The 16,026-nt window shown below is 63.5% G+C and overlaps 1 protein-coding gene across 1 annotated transcript; it reads left to right on the top strand.

Moving 5' to 3' along the window:
* The first annotated feature begins 3,758 nt into the window (after positions 1-3,758).
* LOC112945792 (carbonic anhydrase 15-like) lies at positions 3,759-9,155 on the top strand. The gene is made up of 8 exons (XM_026037455.1): positions 3,759-3,835; positions 5,318-5,353; positions 6,522-6,692; positions 6,874-7,034; positions 7,360-7,452; positions 8,072-8,138; positions 8,243-8,409; positions 8,940-9,155. Exons 1-8 carry the CDS (start codon positions 3,769-3,771, stop codon positions 9,153-9,155), a joined length of 978 nt encoding a protein of 325 aa, XP_025893240.1. The 5' UTR covers positions 3,759-3,768.
* The last annotated feature ends 6,871 nt before the right edge of the window (positions 9,156-16,026 follow it).

Here is a 16,026-nt window from a genome sequence, read left to right as displayed (position 1 = left end):
ATTGTGTTGGTAGCAGTGGAAGTTAAAGCAGCACCAAATGCAAGGTAGTTTGGTTGCAGCAAGCTGTGCCCCCGAGTGCTGCTTTGGACCCTGCTCTGAAGGTTGCTTCTCGTCTCTTATGTGCTTGTTACTCTTGGCAAAACTCCTGTGGAGTGTGAATCCTGGTTTGTGCACCTGCAAGGTGCAGGTTATGGGCTTGGTTTAGCCAAAGTGTGGGTCAGGGGCTGCCTCTGCCCCAGGCACGGGAAGGGTCGGCGGCTCCTCGTGGCCAGCCCTGGGCCTCGCCTGATCCCCACGCTTGGGAGTGGAAGGAGTTTGCTCGTTTCCGAGCTGGGTTTGCTGTGTGTGAGTCCCGGGAGCAGCGCGAGGCCATCCTGCCGTGCGCCGCGGGCGCGGGATGCGCTCAGCCTTGACTGCCGGCCAGCGCGTGCGGTCATCGGCGCTGCCGCAGCTCCGGCCTCCTGTCCCTGCTCCGCCGCTGCCAACGCTCCCGCTGGCTCCTGCCGGCTTCCCCACCTGGACCGGAGCTCCCTCCCTGCAGGCAGGAGCTGTCCAGCCGAGGACAGGGACCGCAGCCCTTCCCTCCGCGCCAGTCCTGCTGGGAGATGAAGAAGTCCCTGCAGCAGCAGGACGGGGAGCGCGGGGCCGCCCGGTCTGCCCACGTCAGCCCTGCGCCGCTCAGCTAGATGCGGATCAGACATCACCAGCGCTCCTGTGGCCCCTCGGGGCTGGGGATGATGCCGCGCTCCTCAGGAGCAGCCAGGCAGGTTTGGCCGGGCTGGGCGCTCCGAGCGGCGCTGCAGTGCCGCTGTGATCCCAGCGCAGCTCCCGTGGGACACGTGGCTGCTCGCAGCCATCCACGCTGCGCTCAAACCAAGCAGCGACCAGCGCCGAGGCGCAGATACCGCACAGGAGCACGGCCAGGCAGCCCTCTCTTTCAGGTGGTTACCTGTTAAAAAAGCATCTTTCAAGGGGGTTAACTAGCACCCGCGCTCCCTGTGGTCTGGGTGCCGTGCGGCGCCCATCGGGTGCGCTCCAGGGCCGCGGTGACGCGGGCGGCAGCAGCTGCGCCGCGCGGGGCGACGTCGCTGACGGCCGGCGGCGGAGGGAGCCCCGGCGGGACCGCGGCCCTGGAGCGGACACGGCCCCGCGCAGCTGCGGCCACAGTGCGCCCTTTGTGCGGGACCCGCTGCAGGCTCTGCCGCCCGGTGCGCGCAGGCTGAGCGGTGTGCGGTTCTTGGTGCTGCCGCAGCTGCTAATGCTCTCCCGAAGAGCTTGCTATTATTTTTCTTATTATGGAGAGCGAAGACCAAGGAGAATCGGGAGTAGCCAGAGCGGTTACTCTGCTTGAACTTTTCTCCGTGCTGCCTCTGGGTTTCTGGACACCCCCAACCCTCCGTACACACTAGCCCGGGCCGTCCGTGCCGCGCTGCTGCTCTCTGGCTGGCCCAGTCCTTGGGTGGCCCCTGGTGCTGCCTGCTCGGGTCCCTGGGGCTGGACCACACGCAGGTGATGCAGGACTTGTCTCCTGGAGCTGTTCTCGGCACCTCCAATGTGCGGCACCTACCAGCGCTTCCCGACGGAGCCTGTGGCTGGGGCTTCCCGGCAGGGTGGCACCGTGCCCACCTCGGATCAATGGATCCGACTTAAGCAGCTATTTTTAATTTTCAAGGAGGTGGTTCTTTAACATATTTATTATTTTTTTTTTAAGCTCTAATGGCCGTTGCCCTTCCTGCCAGTGAACACTTCTACCAAAGGGAACCTCGTCCTCCCTGAGGCGGGAGGAGGCTCCCAGCCTCCCTCTCCAAGGACGCTGTGGAGCCGCAGGACTCCCTGCGAGGTCTTTGCCACCGTCACAGCAAACCCAGCAGGAAGGACCCAGCAGCTCTTCAAGGGTTTCATCCGGATCTTCCAGACCCCCGAGGCCGGGTTGCCCATCTCTTAAGTAGCATCTCTTGTCTTTGCCTGTTTGTCGAGAGTCTTTGTGTGCACGTCCAGAGTGGGTCAGAGAGAGCTCTTGGGGCCTGAAGAAGCAGGTGCAGGTGCTCCCTGCTCAGAAAGAGTGGGTGAGGGTGGGAAGCGGCACGTCTGTGCTGTCAGAGACTGTAACCCTCCCTTTTGCTCTCTTTTCAGGTTGCTCCAGAGCGATGATCACAGTCCTCTGCAAAGTGCATCATTGGCAGAGCAGGTGCCAAACCGGACTGATGGCCGCGACGCAGAGCAGCTCCGGGGAGCTCTGCCCCGTCGCCCTCCTCGCCGCTGCCGAAACGCGCACCCTGCTTCCTGCGGTGCCTGCCGGAGCTGCTCTGTGCGGGGCACCCGGACCCTGCCAGGGCGACCGGACCCTCCACGACGAAGCGCAGCCCGGCCAGGGTGCTTCCTGGCCGAAGTGCCCGTGTGAGGCTGCTTCCTGCAGCCTTGTGCCCCTGCCAGCTTTATTTGTGTTGGCAAGTTCTGTGCCACGCTCCGAGCCAGGAACTGAGCTCCGACAGGAGCAGCAGAGGACCGAGCGGGTCCTGTGGCCTCCTTTCTCATCCCCGCCTGCAGCGTGGATATTTTCGGATAACGTGGCAACAGCACGATCCAGTGTTTTCATGCCCCCTTTTCCCAGCCCACCTGCGGCAGGAGGAGAACTGCAGCTCCGAGGTGAGGGATGGGTGAGGCTCCCATGGGGCCTGCCCGGTTGTGGGGGTGCAAAGTGGAGCTGCTCAGTGATGGTCCCTGGTGAGCAAGGAGCCCCGCATGGGTGTCCAAGGGCAGGAGATGCCCCGTGCTGAGCTCTTGCAGAGGCAGTGGTGCGAGCGGCGGGCACGGTCGGTGCTCGTGTCCCCTTTGGCTGCCTCGTGCTTCCACTGACTTGGAACCACCCAGGGTGTGTGGGTGGCAACGGCCCCTCTGCGGTTCCTGCCACCCTGAGCAGCTGGGTGGCTCCTTCAGCACCATTCCTGGATCTCCAAGTCACTTCACCTCCCTGAGCACCCGGCCAGCTCTGCGCCTTCCGAGGGCATAGCTGTGGGATGCCGAGTGACCGGAGCGGGGCTGGCGCATGGCATGAATGTGGCAACGGTGAGTCCTTCCTCACCAAGTCCTTCCTTGCTCCGTTTGCCTGGGAAGCGCCTGGTCCTTCGTGGCTGCTGTGGGCAGCCCCAGGCCGGGGACATCCCGCAATGGCCGTGGGGATGCAGCCTGTCCATGGGGCTGGGCTGAGTGGGGGGACAGCGGGCAGAGCCACCCACCAGCCTCCTGGTGCTCCCCATGGCTTTAGTTTTGGAATCACATCCTGGCTGAGAGCTGTCGGCATCACGGGCTGGCCAAGGTCTGCTCCCCACTGCTGGGCTTGGCCATCACGGTGGCTGATGTCACCACGAGCCAGGTGTCACCGAGTCCTCCGCTCCACATTGCCCTCCGCTTCTGCCCCTGTCAGGCCTTGCAGCCCCCAGATCCATGGGGATGGCTGGGGCTGGGGCGCCGGACCGGGACCAGCTGCAGCTCCCAGCGAGGATGGGCGGGAGTATCCCGGTATCTGGGAGCATCCCGGGATCTGCATCCAGGGAGGGCGGCGGCGGATCCTGCTCCGGGCAGGTGTCCCGGCGCGGGGAGGGGCTGGCTCCGGCGCTCCCCGCTAGCAGGCGAGGAGTTAAAAACTCGGCCGTGTGATGAATATTTAACAGCAGCGCCCAGGCTGGAGCTGAGGATTTCTCCGGCTGGCGGCTGGCAGCGCGGAGCCCTCCCGGGCACTGCGCCGGGGCCGGCATCGCGCCCGGCACCATGGGGGCACCGCGGCTGGCCCTGACTTTCCTCACGCTGCCCCTCGTGGTGCGGGCGGCCGCTGGAGGTGAGTGGGTGGGTTAGGGGGCAGCCGGGGGGCTGGCGGGTGCTGTGCCAGAGGGGAGCCGGGGTTGCTGCACGGGGATGGCGGCACCATCCCGGGTTGTTCCCGTCCTCTTCGGACAGGCCGTGGGCTGGCCGGGGTCTGTGGTCCAGCATGGGAGCTGTGACCTGCCCTCTGCACAGGACGTCCCTGTCCTGCTGCAGCACTGGGGTCCTGCGTGACCTGCTCCACTCCTGGATCCAAAGGGGCACGTGCACGTCTGGGACATGAGTCTGTGTGTGCAGGAGATGCCCGGGCTGGACGGCCCCTATGAGCCGGTGGGGATGCAGGTGCTCGGGGCTCCGGCTTGTCCTCGCCCCCAGAGTCACGGGAGGGAGAAGTTTGGGTGCTCCGGGCCAGGCTGCCAGCGCTGCTGTGGTTGGTGCTTCCTGGTACCCAGCTATGCCCAGGGATGCTCCTGTGCTGTGGGAGCAGTGCAAGAAGGCGACTGGCTTTCCCAGAGCTCTGCTTCCCCTCGCACAGCCAGAACGCTGCTTCCAAGCCAGGTCTGCTCCAGCCGGCGCGCCGCTGCACCCCAGCTCGGGGCCGCGCTCCCCCCTGGGGGCAGTGGGTGCAGAGGTGGCGGGACAGGCGCTGCGCGGGGGCAGCAGCCGGACTCGTGTCCCAGTGGGTGTTCGTGGGCTGCAATGGAGAGGGGGGGTGGGTCCTTGCAGGGTCTGGGAGGGGCAGCTGCAGCGCAGAGGGGACAGGCTGAGGCCCCAAGTGTGGCGGTGAGCGCGGAGGGGAGGGCAGCGCGTGGGTTTGGGCCGCGCCGGAGCCGGCGCTGAGCGAGCGCTGCCGCCCGCGGAGCCGCTCCGCGGATCCCTGCCGGCCCCAGCAGTGCGGCGGGAGCAGCGCCCGCCGGCCCGGCCGCGTGGGCCCCGCGCTGCCCACGGCCCCGCTCGCCACCGCGGCTGCCCCCGCCGGCCACGCGCTCCCACGGGAGGGTTTGGCAGCCGCCGCATCCAGCACGGGGGCCGGGAGCAGGGCCGGGGCCGCTCGAGCCGAGCTGCGGAGAGGCCGGGGGCGGTTGGGGAGGCCGGGCAGGGGCTGCTGGGCAGAGTCCCGGCAGGTTCCCCTGGGGAGAGCAGACGGGGCGGCGGGCAGGGAGCGAGCAGGCTGGACGGCAGCGCTGGGAACAGCGGGGGCAGGAGCCACCGGCCGGTCCCTGGTGCCGGGGGACACTGAGAGCAGGGACAGGCACCGATGGGACCAGCACAGCCCTTGCCACAGGGTCCCGGCGTGCGGCTCAGGTGGTCGTGAGCTCTCACCTGGGGTGTTTGCACTGCTGGAGGCAGCACGGGGCTGTTTGCGATGCCCCTGTGGTGCTGGCTGCCGACGGGCCCCCCTTCACCCCCCAGCCCTGTGCAGGCCAGCGGGGAGCAGGCGGCACCGCGGGGTTTTGCAGCGCAGACTCCTCTCACTGGAGCTCTCCTCTCCCCGCAGGGCAGTGGTGCTACGACTCGCAGGACCCCAAGTGCGGTGAGTGCTGCGTCGCGGGGACCTCCTCAGCACCCCACGGCCACGGCTCGCTCTGCCCCTGCGTGTCTCGTGTGAATCCCCCAGCATTCCGGTTTCCTGCAGGGAAGTGCCCCTGTGGATGGGCCGGGTGCCACGAGGGCTGGTGGCAAATGCACCGCAGGGACGAGGCCTTGGGGAAGGGCGAGTGGGACCACACGGTGATGCAAAGGTGGTGATGGCCACGGCGCTGTGTGGCAACCTCCGCTCGCTCACACACAAACCCAACCACATCCCCGGAGCCCGAGGAGCAGCTCGGCTCAGCTCCCACCTCCAGCGAGGGTCAGCTCCAGGATGTTCCCGGGGACAGGATTGGCCTCTGCAGAGTTGGCTGAAGCAGATAAAAATCTGCATTTAGCACTTGCCCTCAGCAACACCCACAATGTCAACGGGTAGGAGGGAGGCAGCCAGGCATCCCTGCAGCATGGGGAAGGACGGTGCCGTTTTGGGAGCCAAAAGGAGCCTTCTCATTGCTGCTGGAAAAATAAGTGTCCTCCCTGCAATACAGCAGCTGGGTGCTGCTTGGTCTTGAAGCATGCAAATAGCTTGTAAAAGGTTAATTAAGGCTCAATGAGCAGGTAATTAGCTGTGACGGTCCACCTGTTTTATAGCTCCTTGGTGCATGTACACATGTCCAGCACCCGGGGTGCGTGACCTCTGTCTGAAGAGCATTAGTGGTTGGGCACGACTTGCTGCTCGCGGCTGAAGAGCCGGCCGGGGCTGGCCGTTCGGCAGAGGCCGGGTGGGCAGCAAGGGCACGTTTGTGCCCAAGGAGGCAGGGCAGCGCTCAGCAAGAGCGGCAGCTGGTTTGCGGGGCCGGGGGCGCTCCGTGCAGGACGGTCCCCGTGCCCTCCCTTTGCTCCTCTGCAGCTCCTGGCCGTCCCCTCCTCACGGGCACTCGGTTCGGTTCCATTCGCCCCCCTTAGAGAAGCGACCTCCCCACAGCGGCCAGGCAGGCACAGCCCCTCTGTCAGCCCAGGCTTGCAGAGCCGGCTGTGATGACCATTTAAGAGGGAGGATTAAGGAAGTCTCCGTGTGCCGGTGCTGCGGGGCGGGAAGCAGCTCCCGTGGGATGTCTGGAGCGCGGGATGGATGTCGGGGAGCTCTGGAGCCAGCGGTGCCGACCCCGCAGGCCCCAGCCACTGGAAGGAGCTGAAGGCCACCTGCGGGGGCAGCCAGCAGTCACCCATCGACATCGAGCGGCGCCGGCTCCGCAGGGACGGCCGCCTCGGCGACATCCTCTTCGAGGGCTACGACCAGGCCCCGCCGGGCAAGTGGCGGCTCACGAATGACGGGCACACGGGTGCGTCCCGGCGCCTGCCGAGGCTCCAACCCGGGGCCTGGGCGCTCCTTTCCTTATCCTGCATGAAGGGGATGTGCACGATCCTGGTTATTAACCCGGGAGAGGGGGGCAGCGGCCGCAGGGAGCTGCAGCGCGCGGCTCTGCGCGTGTCCCCGCGCCGCTCACGCCGGCGCTCCCGCAGTGCTGCTGGGCCTGCAGGGCGCCGCGGCGGCCGAGCACATCAGCATCCGCGGCGGGGGCCTGCCCGGCACCTACCGGGCGCTGCAGCTCCACTTCCACTGGGGCAGCCCGGCGGGCAACGGCTCCGAGCACACCCTCGACGGGCGCCAGTTCCCCATGGAGGTAGGTGGGAGCCTTGCTGCTGGGGCTGCAAACGCACCCTCAGGCTCAGAGCGGGGTTGGTGGCTCGTGGCGTTGGCACTTGCTGCAGCCGCTTGCCCAACGTTGCCCCACTCCCCTTCGAGGGAGCTCCCTTGCTTTGAAGAGCTTTGATCTTCCCAAGGCTGCCGTGGGAGCGGCAAATCCGCTCAGACCCACGCTTGGGATTTCCCAAGCGAGGCCGGCTCTGTGTCTCCACGTCTGCCTGGGGCGACGTGGGCACCCCGACCTTGCCAACTTGCTGGGGGGCACTGAGCACCTGCGCTCAGCCCCTCTGTTCCCTCCCCAGCTGCACATCGTCCACATCAACGTCAACTACCGGACCCTCGCAGAGGCCAAGGGGCACCCGAACGGGCTGGCTGTGCTCGGCTTCTTCTTCACGGTAGGTGCTGGGTGGGCTGGGAGCTCCAGGGCAGCCCCTCTGTGCCCCTTGCACACCGGAGCCCGCCGGGTACAGGGGTGCTGGGGCCACATGCGCTCAGCTCAGCGCTGCCAGGAGCGCATGGGGCTGCATCTACCCGTCCCCAGGGAAAACCTCCTGCTTGTCTAAACCAGCGTGGGAAATGCCCTGAGGATTTGCAGCAGAGCTGCCCAGGCTGCACAGGTCTTCCTGGGAAATGCTGGTTTTGGGGAGCTTCCTGTGGGAACGTGCTTGTTGCTGGTGCCAGGGAGAGGCTTCTTGCTAGGGGCCAGTGAGAAAGTGTCACGGCCAAGGTGGTCAGGGCGGCTTGGCCTCCTGCCCCCAGGGGCACAATGCTCCTGCTTTGTAGCAGCACAACCCTGCCCCAAAGCTCTTGGGTCTGCCCCAGAAAAGGCTCTAAATCCTTGGGCTTCGTATGGCTGCACAGCCAGGAAGGCTTCTTAGCGCAGGAGCTGGCGGTGGCCTCGGCAGGGAGCGGTGCTGAAGTCCCGTGTATCCCCTGCATGTCCTGCACGGTGGGGACCTGCACAGTGGCGGCTGCTCCGTGCAAGCACTGACCCCTTGCTGCTCTCCTCGGCAGGTCTCAGACACGGATAACTCCAACTACAACACCATCGTGGCTGCTCTGAGGAACGTGTCCCACCAGGGTGAGGCGTCCTCAGCTGCTCCGTGCCAGGAGGGAGAAAGCCCAGGCTGGGGATGCCAGTCGTGATGGTGGGACTCACGGTGCTGATTCCTGCTGTCTCCGTAGGGGACTCAGTGGATCTGGCCTCCACCTTCCCCCTGAGCAACCTGCTGCCGCACGCCGGGCAGCTCTCCAAGTACTACCGCTACCAGGGCTCCCTGACCACCCCCGACTGCAGCGAGGTCGTCGTCTGGACCGTGTTCGAGGAGCCCGTGGCCGTGAGCCGGGCACAGGTAACGGTGCGGGACCGTTACCCAGGCTCTGCTTCCCTGGGGAGAGCCTGGCATGGAGAGCGGCTGGGTCAGGGCTGGGGATGGCGCTGGGGGAACCCTCCTCTGGCTGAAGTGCTGCTTGCTGGGGGGCTGCGCATGGGCTGGTACCTCGCGCAGCCCCTTCCCCTGCCCTTCTCCTTGTCTCTGAGCAGCAGCGCAAAGAGAGCTCTGCACTAAAGCTCTCGGTGCGCAGGCTGCTTGTGCAAGGGTTGGGTGGTGGAAGTGCCCATGGCACCGAGGAGCCCTGCATGGGTCCGCGAGTGATGCCCGCATGCCAGGCGCCCCACAGAAAGCATGGGGCCAAACCTGGGTGAAAGCAACACCCCGAAATGCCTCTGGGGCTAAACCTGGGTGATGGCAGCTCCCCAAAATGCCTCCAGGGCTGTGCACATGGTGGGGGTTGGAACCATGATGCGGGTTGGGGGCAGCTCACTCCTTCTACCTGAAGTGACTGTCCGGTCCTTCCTCTCCCTCCTCCTCCTCCTCCGCAGCTGGGGGCGTTCGTGAGCACCGTGCACTTCCCAGCCGCCGGCTCCGCGCCCCTCAAAATGACCAACAACTTCCGTCCGCCGCAGCCCCTGCACGGCCGCCGGGTCCGGGCCTCGCGCCTCGCCAGCGCCAGCGGCGCCGCCCGGGGCGCCCGCCCGCTGCCCTGGGCCCTGCTGCTGCTGCTGCCGCTGCCCCTGCTGGGCGCGCGGCCCTCGTAGCGCCCGGCGCCGCGCTGAGCACGCGCAGCGGTGCGAGGCTGGAGCGAGGCAGGACGTGGGTGCGAGGCTGGAGCACGAAGCGCTGCTGCGCGGCCGCAATAAACCCGAGGTCCTTGCGCTGTGCCTGGGCGTCGCGGGCGTTTTGTTGCCTTTCCCTCGGGCCCGGCAGGGTTTGGCAGCGGGAGGGAGGCAGCGGGTGCTGCAAGATGCTGCCCGGCAGTGGCTGCGGGGGCCACTGTGTCCCCGGGTGGGTTGTTGTTTCCTCAGAGCTAGTTTTAGACCTGGGTTGACTGAAACATGGTGAAAATGTACTGATGTTGATGGAGAGAAATAATTAAGAGCAGAGTTTAACCTGCAGGCACGCGTATGGGAAAGGCCAGAGGTGGCACCTCTGTGTCCAGGGGCAGAGCAGGCGCTGGGCGCCAACACGGGCGCCAAACCCCTGGGTGCCGTGGGGCAGCCTCCCGCCCAGGCTGTCCCCGCAGCCTCCAGCCGGCACTCGCTGGCAGCGGCGACCTTGGAGTGGGCCCGTGGCTGCCCGACCTTCCCGCAAGGGCTTCATTAGTGCTGGTAATGGCCCCCACGGCCTCCCCGCTGCTGGTGCAGCTCGTTACAGCCAGGACTCGGTACTGCAGGGGCCGGGGCGGGAGCAAGGCCAAGCCGAGCTCCTCAAGGAGCAACTCAAGGAGGCCAAGCCCGTGGGTGCAAGCGGGAGGCGTTGGAGCCACAACGAAGCTCCTCAAGGAGGCCGAGTCCATGGGTGCAAGCAGGAGGTGCTGGAACCCCAGCCCAGTGGGAACTGCGGTGCCCACGACCAGGCATCGGCTCTGCGATGGGACCCGCACGGTGTTGGCTCTGCCATGTGGTGGCTGTGTCTGGCTTATGGCCCGACGTTTCTTTTCACCTGGGCTTTGCTTTTTGACTGCTCCACCACATCCATCGTTTCCTCCCTGCTTTGTGCTGTGGTTTTGACTGGAGCTTCCTCAGGGGCTCCATCCCTGAGAAACCCTGTATCCATGGTCTGATAGAAACCACGGCTGTCACCGGCAGCCCCTAGCACAGGGCCTGGCTGGGCCTCCTGAGGGCACACCATGGCCCTTAAGGTCCCTGGGCCCCTCACCAGGGCGAGTCACTGATGGGGGACACCCCAGGGCACCTGCCTTGAACATAGAGACCCCCAGGCTGGGCTGGGAAGGGCCATCACCTCAACCCTCACGTTCCTGCATCCCCACATCCCACCCAGCTTCACTGCAGCACAACTCGATATGGAGGCTATGTCTCTTCAGCTGGAGCCCAACAAGGCAGCAGCTTTGGGTCCCGTGACACGGTGTTGGTAGCCACTGTCCTGCCCCCTCTCAGATCCAGCACAGCTGGGAGTTCTGCGGGCACCGCTCGTGCTAAGCATGGATGACCAGAAGGTGTCTCTGCAGCCTAAGAGTTGCTCTGGCCAAGCCTGGGGAGATGTTGGCCCAGGGTGTCACCACGTGGTGGCATCTCTCTCTCCGTTTCCTTTCTGTGTCCTCTCTTGTCTCCATAGAATCATAGAATCATTATTGTTAGAAAAGTCCTTCATGATTGTAGAGTCCAACCATAAACCCTTTGACACCATACCTGCGAAACCATGTCCCTAAGTACCTCATCTATGCATTTCTTCAACAGTTCTAGGGACAGTGACTCCACCACTTTCCTGGGCAGCCTGTTTCAGTGCTTGACCACTCTGTCCATGTAGATTTCCTAATATCCAGCCTGAACCTCCTTGGCACAACTTGAGGCTGTTTCCTCTTTTCCTAGGGGTAGTTATTTTGGAGAAGAGACCGACTTCCACCTCCCTACAAGCTCCTTTCAGGTAGTTGTAGAGAGCAATGAGCCCTTCTAGGAGGAGCTGCCAAAGGCTCGGTTGCTGCTGCTGCAGCCCGATAGTGCACATGCCGATGCCCCGGGGCTGCGCGCCTTGGCCTGGGGCACCAGCAGGTCCCCACTCAGCGTGGTGGCAGCCCCAGGGGCACGAGAGCCGCTGTCCGGGAGCGCTCGGGAGCTGCTGCTGGCAGAGCAAGAGCTGCAGGGAACCTCCTCCCTCTTGGCTGTCAACACCGGCTGCATTTCCAGGCTGGGTGCCGTGAAGGGAACTGGGCGCTGGGCAGAATCTGGGAGCAGTGGGATGAGCCAGGCCAAGGGGGCTGCTGCAAACCTGCGGTGCCTTTTCCTCCTGCCCCAGGGGAGGCCCGAGCCGCTCCAGCTCATGGAGGTGCCCGTGTCCTGGTGGCACCTCTGCTTCCCTGGCAGCACCTGGGCTGCTTTTGCTCAGCGGGGGGATGCGGAGGTTCCTCGAGCTCCCTCGTTCCCACCTCCCCAAGCATGGGGGTGCCCTGCACTCCCTGGATGTCCCGCAGAAATGGGAAAACCCTCCGTGCTTTCCTGACGCGCACTGCAAGGGTGGCACGTGGCATCAGGAGCCGCAGTCCTGAGCGCTGTTGCCTTGGGTGCTCCCTGTGAGCTCAGCTGCATCCCTTCCAACTTGGGGAGCTGCTGGAGACCCTCACTGCGCTGCTGCCCCCACCAGCCCCTTCCAGGGCTGTGCTGGCTCCGGCTCCCCTGCCCCTTGTGCAGCTGTGTGGCACCACCACCAGTCCAAGCGACCCTGCAAAGTGGCCCAAAACAGGGCTGAAAAGGGGCCTTTGCTCCTTCCCGCCGTGTCCCTGCAGGCGGGGCTGCCGACAGGGGGATACTGTCTTTGTCACGTGCTGGAAAATTTTAGTTTTTGGCGCGAAACGGGCTCTAGGGAAAGGTGCCCGTGGGCTATTTCAAGGCCCCAGCTGGTGTTTGTCCAAGCTGGCCGCCTGTTTGCCCCGGGATATAATTTTAGCCAAGGCGAACTGTTGTTTTGTCCTCCTGGCGCTGCAGTCAGTGCATCCAGCCGGGGCCGAGCGCGGGTCCGGGCACGAGGGTGGCAGCGCGGGAGCCCACAATGGCGCCAACGCTCTGGGGCAGCTACTGGACAAGCAGAGCCTGCAAAATCCAGGGAAATCCCTTTTTGCTGGTGCTATTGGTCAAAAAGCATTAACCTCCATTGGTTAATACGGAGGTTCCCAGGTTGACTGAGGAGCCCAGTGCAGCCCGAAGCACCTTGTGCCCTGCTCACTGTTTCTGCCCTCAGAGCCTCCCTCGCCTGCGCTCGGCACTTCTGCGTCATTTCCTCGGTAGCCCTTTCTCAGCACTCAGACTGAAAGCTCGGGAGTCTTGAGCAGCCATGAAACCTAAGTGTATTTTCAAGAAAAGTGGTTCAAATGCTGGTGTAAAACGCATGTCTTAGTGCAGTGCATGTCATGCAAGCTGCTTTTTACACCAGATGCAAGTAGAAAACAAGGGTTTTCTGCTTTTCCTGGGCAGGCATGAAGGTCTGGTGAGAGCTCTGTGTTTTCAATATTCTGAACTCAAGATAAAAAAATATTTTTTTGAGAGGTTCAAAGCTGCTTATTTTTTATTTGGCTCAGCTTGTTTACAGCTTGTTTATGACCCTGAGCTTTTATATTTGGTGCTGTTTACCTCCACAGAGGCCTTGCATGTGTTTTTATGCAACATAAATAAAATATCATCGCAAACAGTTAGTCCTGCAGCTCCGCTCATCCAGCAAGTTTCCGCCGTCCAGCTGTGAAACGTGGCAGTTGCTGTTTTGACACAGCTATGCAAATGCCTCTCTCTGCCAGCCTGCTGTATCGCTCAGGTAATGTTTTCAAGCAAAGCAGCATGAAACTTTTATTTATTTCATTTAATTACCTCTCATGTACAGCATGATTAAAAAAAATTCCTGCCGGGCACCTTTTGCAGGTGCTGCTCAGATTCCGGATGGTGCTTGCACCATCATGGGGATGTTGAGAGTGGGAATGGGCACAACGTGTATTTTTTTTCCCCCAAGATTCAGAGGTTTGGATTCTGCTCTGGGTTTTGGAGCTCTCAGGCTTGCCCTATCCATTATGTTGTTCGGTTTTGGGCCCCTCGCTACAAGAAAGACATTGAGATGTTGGAGATGCCCAAAGAGGAGGTAGTAGTGAGGCAAGGGTTGGCCGTTTCTCCAAAGTAACTACCCCTGGGACAAGAGGAAATGGCCTCAAGTTGTGTCAGGGGAGGTTCGTGTTAGATGTTAGGAGAAAATCTGCACACAGAAAGAACAGTCGAGCATTGGAACAGGCTGCCCAAGGAAGCGGTGCAGTCACTGTCCCCGACAGCGTTCAAGAAAGGTGTAGACGAAGCACTTAGGGACATGGTTTAGCAGGAGGTGATGGTGCTAATGTGTTTACAAATGGAGTCGATGATCTTCAAGGTCTTTTCTAACCATAGTGATTCCATGACTGCAGGCCGAGCGGAGCCGCATGTCCCCCCTGCTCTGGGCCTCGCTCACCAGCTCCAGCACCGCGGGGCCACCACCATATTGCTGTGGAAAGGGGTGACGGTGACTTGCCCACGATGGGGGCTCCATGGCAGACCCGGGGGGCTCCCAGAGCTCAGGGACAGCGGCCCAGGCCCTGCTGTGTACCCGCTCCGGGCCACGTCAGCGCCCGCGGGAGAGGGTTTCGCTTCCCTTTCTCGGGCGCTCGGGGCCGCGCGTGTTCGGCTCCGATTGGGCCGGCGTGGGGTAAATTTAGCCTGGGGACGCCCCGGCACGGCGGCCCAGCTGCGCGGGGCCCAGCTGGGAAGGGCTGGGGTGGGTTTTTCACCGTTTCGATGTCGTTCTCAATCAGGGAAACGCTGCCCGGCCTGTTCCTGGAAGTCGCGGGCCCAGAAATGGCCCTTGCTCCCTCCTGGCCCCGCTGCGGCCTCAGCGTGGCCGCCGAGGTGCCCTGTGCGGCGAGGGACCCAGCTCCCCTCGCTGGCACCGTGAGGGCCGTGTGGAGGGTGACGCGGGCCAGGGCGGCAGCTGCTCTGGATGGTGCAGGGCCAACATGGTCCCTCTGCACCCCCAAAGCAAATGTGGGGCCTCGTCCCCACAAGGACAAGGTGGGACAGCGCCAGGGGTCCCACTGGACCTGGCTTTTCCATATGCCCGGTCTCAGGGCCTGAGGATTCCAGCACCAGCTTCCCCGTGGCCCCGATCTCCCCATTGCACCAGGATCCCCACAGCACCAAGCTTCCCGCTACACCAAGCTCCCCATGGCACAGCTTCCCTGGAGCACTGAGCTCCCCACATCAACACACTCCCCACTGCCCTGGGAGCCCCCCAGTACAGAGCAGCCCAGGGCTGTGAGCTCCCTCGGGCACTGAGATCCTCACAGCACTGGGAGCCCCCCAGTACAGAGCCCCCCAGCTCCCTATGGCACTGAGCTCCCCACAACACCGGGATCCCCACTGTACCTAGTCTCTGACAGCCTCGACTACCCATGGCCCGGTCTCCCATTGCACTTGGCTCCTGTGGCCCTGGGATCCTCTCTGCACCGAGGTGCCCATGGGCGCCAGGGGATTTCATGCTGTGGCCCTGTGCTACAGAGGGTCTGCGATGGCAGCGGAGCCGGGCCACGCTGCTGCCCTCGGGGCTGGGAAGTGCTGCTTGGGTTTGGCCGTGGCCCAGTGGCCACAGTGTTTCTGCAGCCCCTGCTGTGAGCACAGGAGTCCTGCTGGGGCAAGGCAGCACGCAGGGCAGACCTGGACACTTTGGGGTGAAAGTCGGGGGTTTGCACGGCCTTTCCCAAAGCCTGTGGAGGAGGCAGCTCTCTGGGCACAGGTGTATGGGGACAGGATCAGGCCTGGGGTCAGGCTGCACCTTTCCGAGTCGCCAGCATTGCTGCAGCTCCCTGCATGACCCCAGGGGCTGCAGGCACCGTGGAGGCCATGCAGCCTCCCAAAGCAGCCCAGCCGCCAGCCCTGTGCCGCAGCGGGGCGTCCCCCGGCCGGCCGGCTCCCCGCACTCCCGCGGCCCTGCCTCCCGCCCGCTCGTCTCTGGGGCTATTCTTAGCGCCGGGCTCTTGCTTTCGAGTTTCAGCCCTGCTGCGTGCAGGAAACGCAGCTATTTGCACCTCGCAGCTGCGCCCGCGCGCTGCCGGAAACCCCCGCTCCGCCTGTGCCACGTCGCCCTGTGCTCTTCTGCTTGCACCAAGGAGGTTTCAGCAGCCTCCGCGGTGAAACCTGCCTGCCCGACTTCGGTTGGGGATACGTGGCCACTTCTGTGCATGTCCCCGTCACCACTGCGGGAACTGGCCCCAGGTGTCACCTCTAAGGCTGCCTGGGTGTTCCATAGGCACGAGTGTCTGGTGACAGCAGAACCTTTGGTGTCACCACTGCAAAGGTGCCCATGTCCCCCAGCCCCAGTGTCCCGCACTTGCTCCCTCCTTCCCTGCAGCTCCAGGATGTTGGCTGCAGCCAGTTTCCACCCTGGCAGGTGTTCCTTGCTCCAGAGCTACCCTGCAATTGATATGAAATTAATTGCAAAATGGAAAAAAAAAATGGCTGTTTAATTTTGCACCAGAGGACACTACAAAGAGCGAGAGCTCCAGCTGGGAGAACACTCTCAAGTTTTGCTTTTACTCGGAAGACTCAATAATTAGCAAAAGCCCCCGAGATTGGTGACAGGGCCAGTGGTTTTACCCGTGCATAGGGGCACGGTGGCAGCTTTCGGGGTGGTGAGGGCAGCGCGGCTGGGGCTCAGTGTGGGAGCCCGGTGATGTGACCCGTCTCACGGTGGGGAAGTGCCTGGCCCTGCAACATGCAGCTACAAAGCACCGCTCACAGCACGGCTTCCAAAGGCAGCTTTCAAGTTTTGCTTAAAAGGCTCATTATGGGTAAAAGTGAATGTGACTGCATGGCCTGAATCTCCCCCTCGCTGTTGGAGGCCAGGGAATACGTATCCTGGAGGAAATGGGGCAACTGATGTATAATTCAGCAG

Source organism: Nothoprocta perdicaria, unplaced genomic scaffold (assembly GCF_003342845.1).
Source record: "Nothoprocta perdicaria isolate Ctin4 unplaced genomic scaffold, notPer1 scaffold_2, whole genome shotgun sequence".
In the NCBI taxonomy this organism is placed as follows: Eukaryota; Metazoa; Chordata; class Aves; order Tinamiformes; family Tinamidae; genus Nothoprocta; species Nothoprocta perdicaria.
The sequence above is the reverse complement of the archived record's forward strand: the minus strand, read 5'-3'. Positions and strand labels throughout refer to the sequence as shown.

What these genes read in the sequence shown, in the direction of transcription:
- LOC112945792 (XM_026037455.1), top strand. Translation starts at nt 3,769, where the DNA reads ATGGGGGCACCGCGGCTGGCCCTGACTTTCCTCACGCTGCCCCTCGTG. An exon ending in TGCTCGGCTTCTTCTTCACG is followed by an intron (nt 7,453 to 8,071) that starts GTAGGTGCTGGG and finishes TCTCCTCGGCAG; the next exon opens with GTCTCAGACACGGATAACTC. An exon ending in GAGGAACGTGTCCCACCAGG is followed by an intron (nt 8,139 to 8,242) that starts GTGAGGCGTCCT and finishes CTGTCTCCGTAG; the next exon opens with GGGACTCAGTGGATCTGGCC.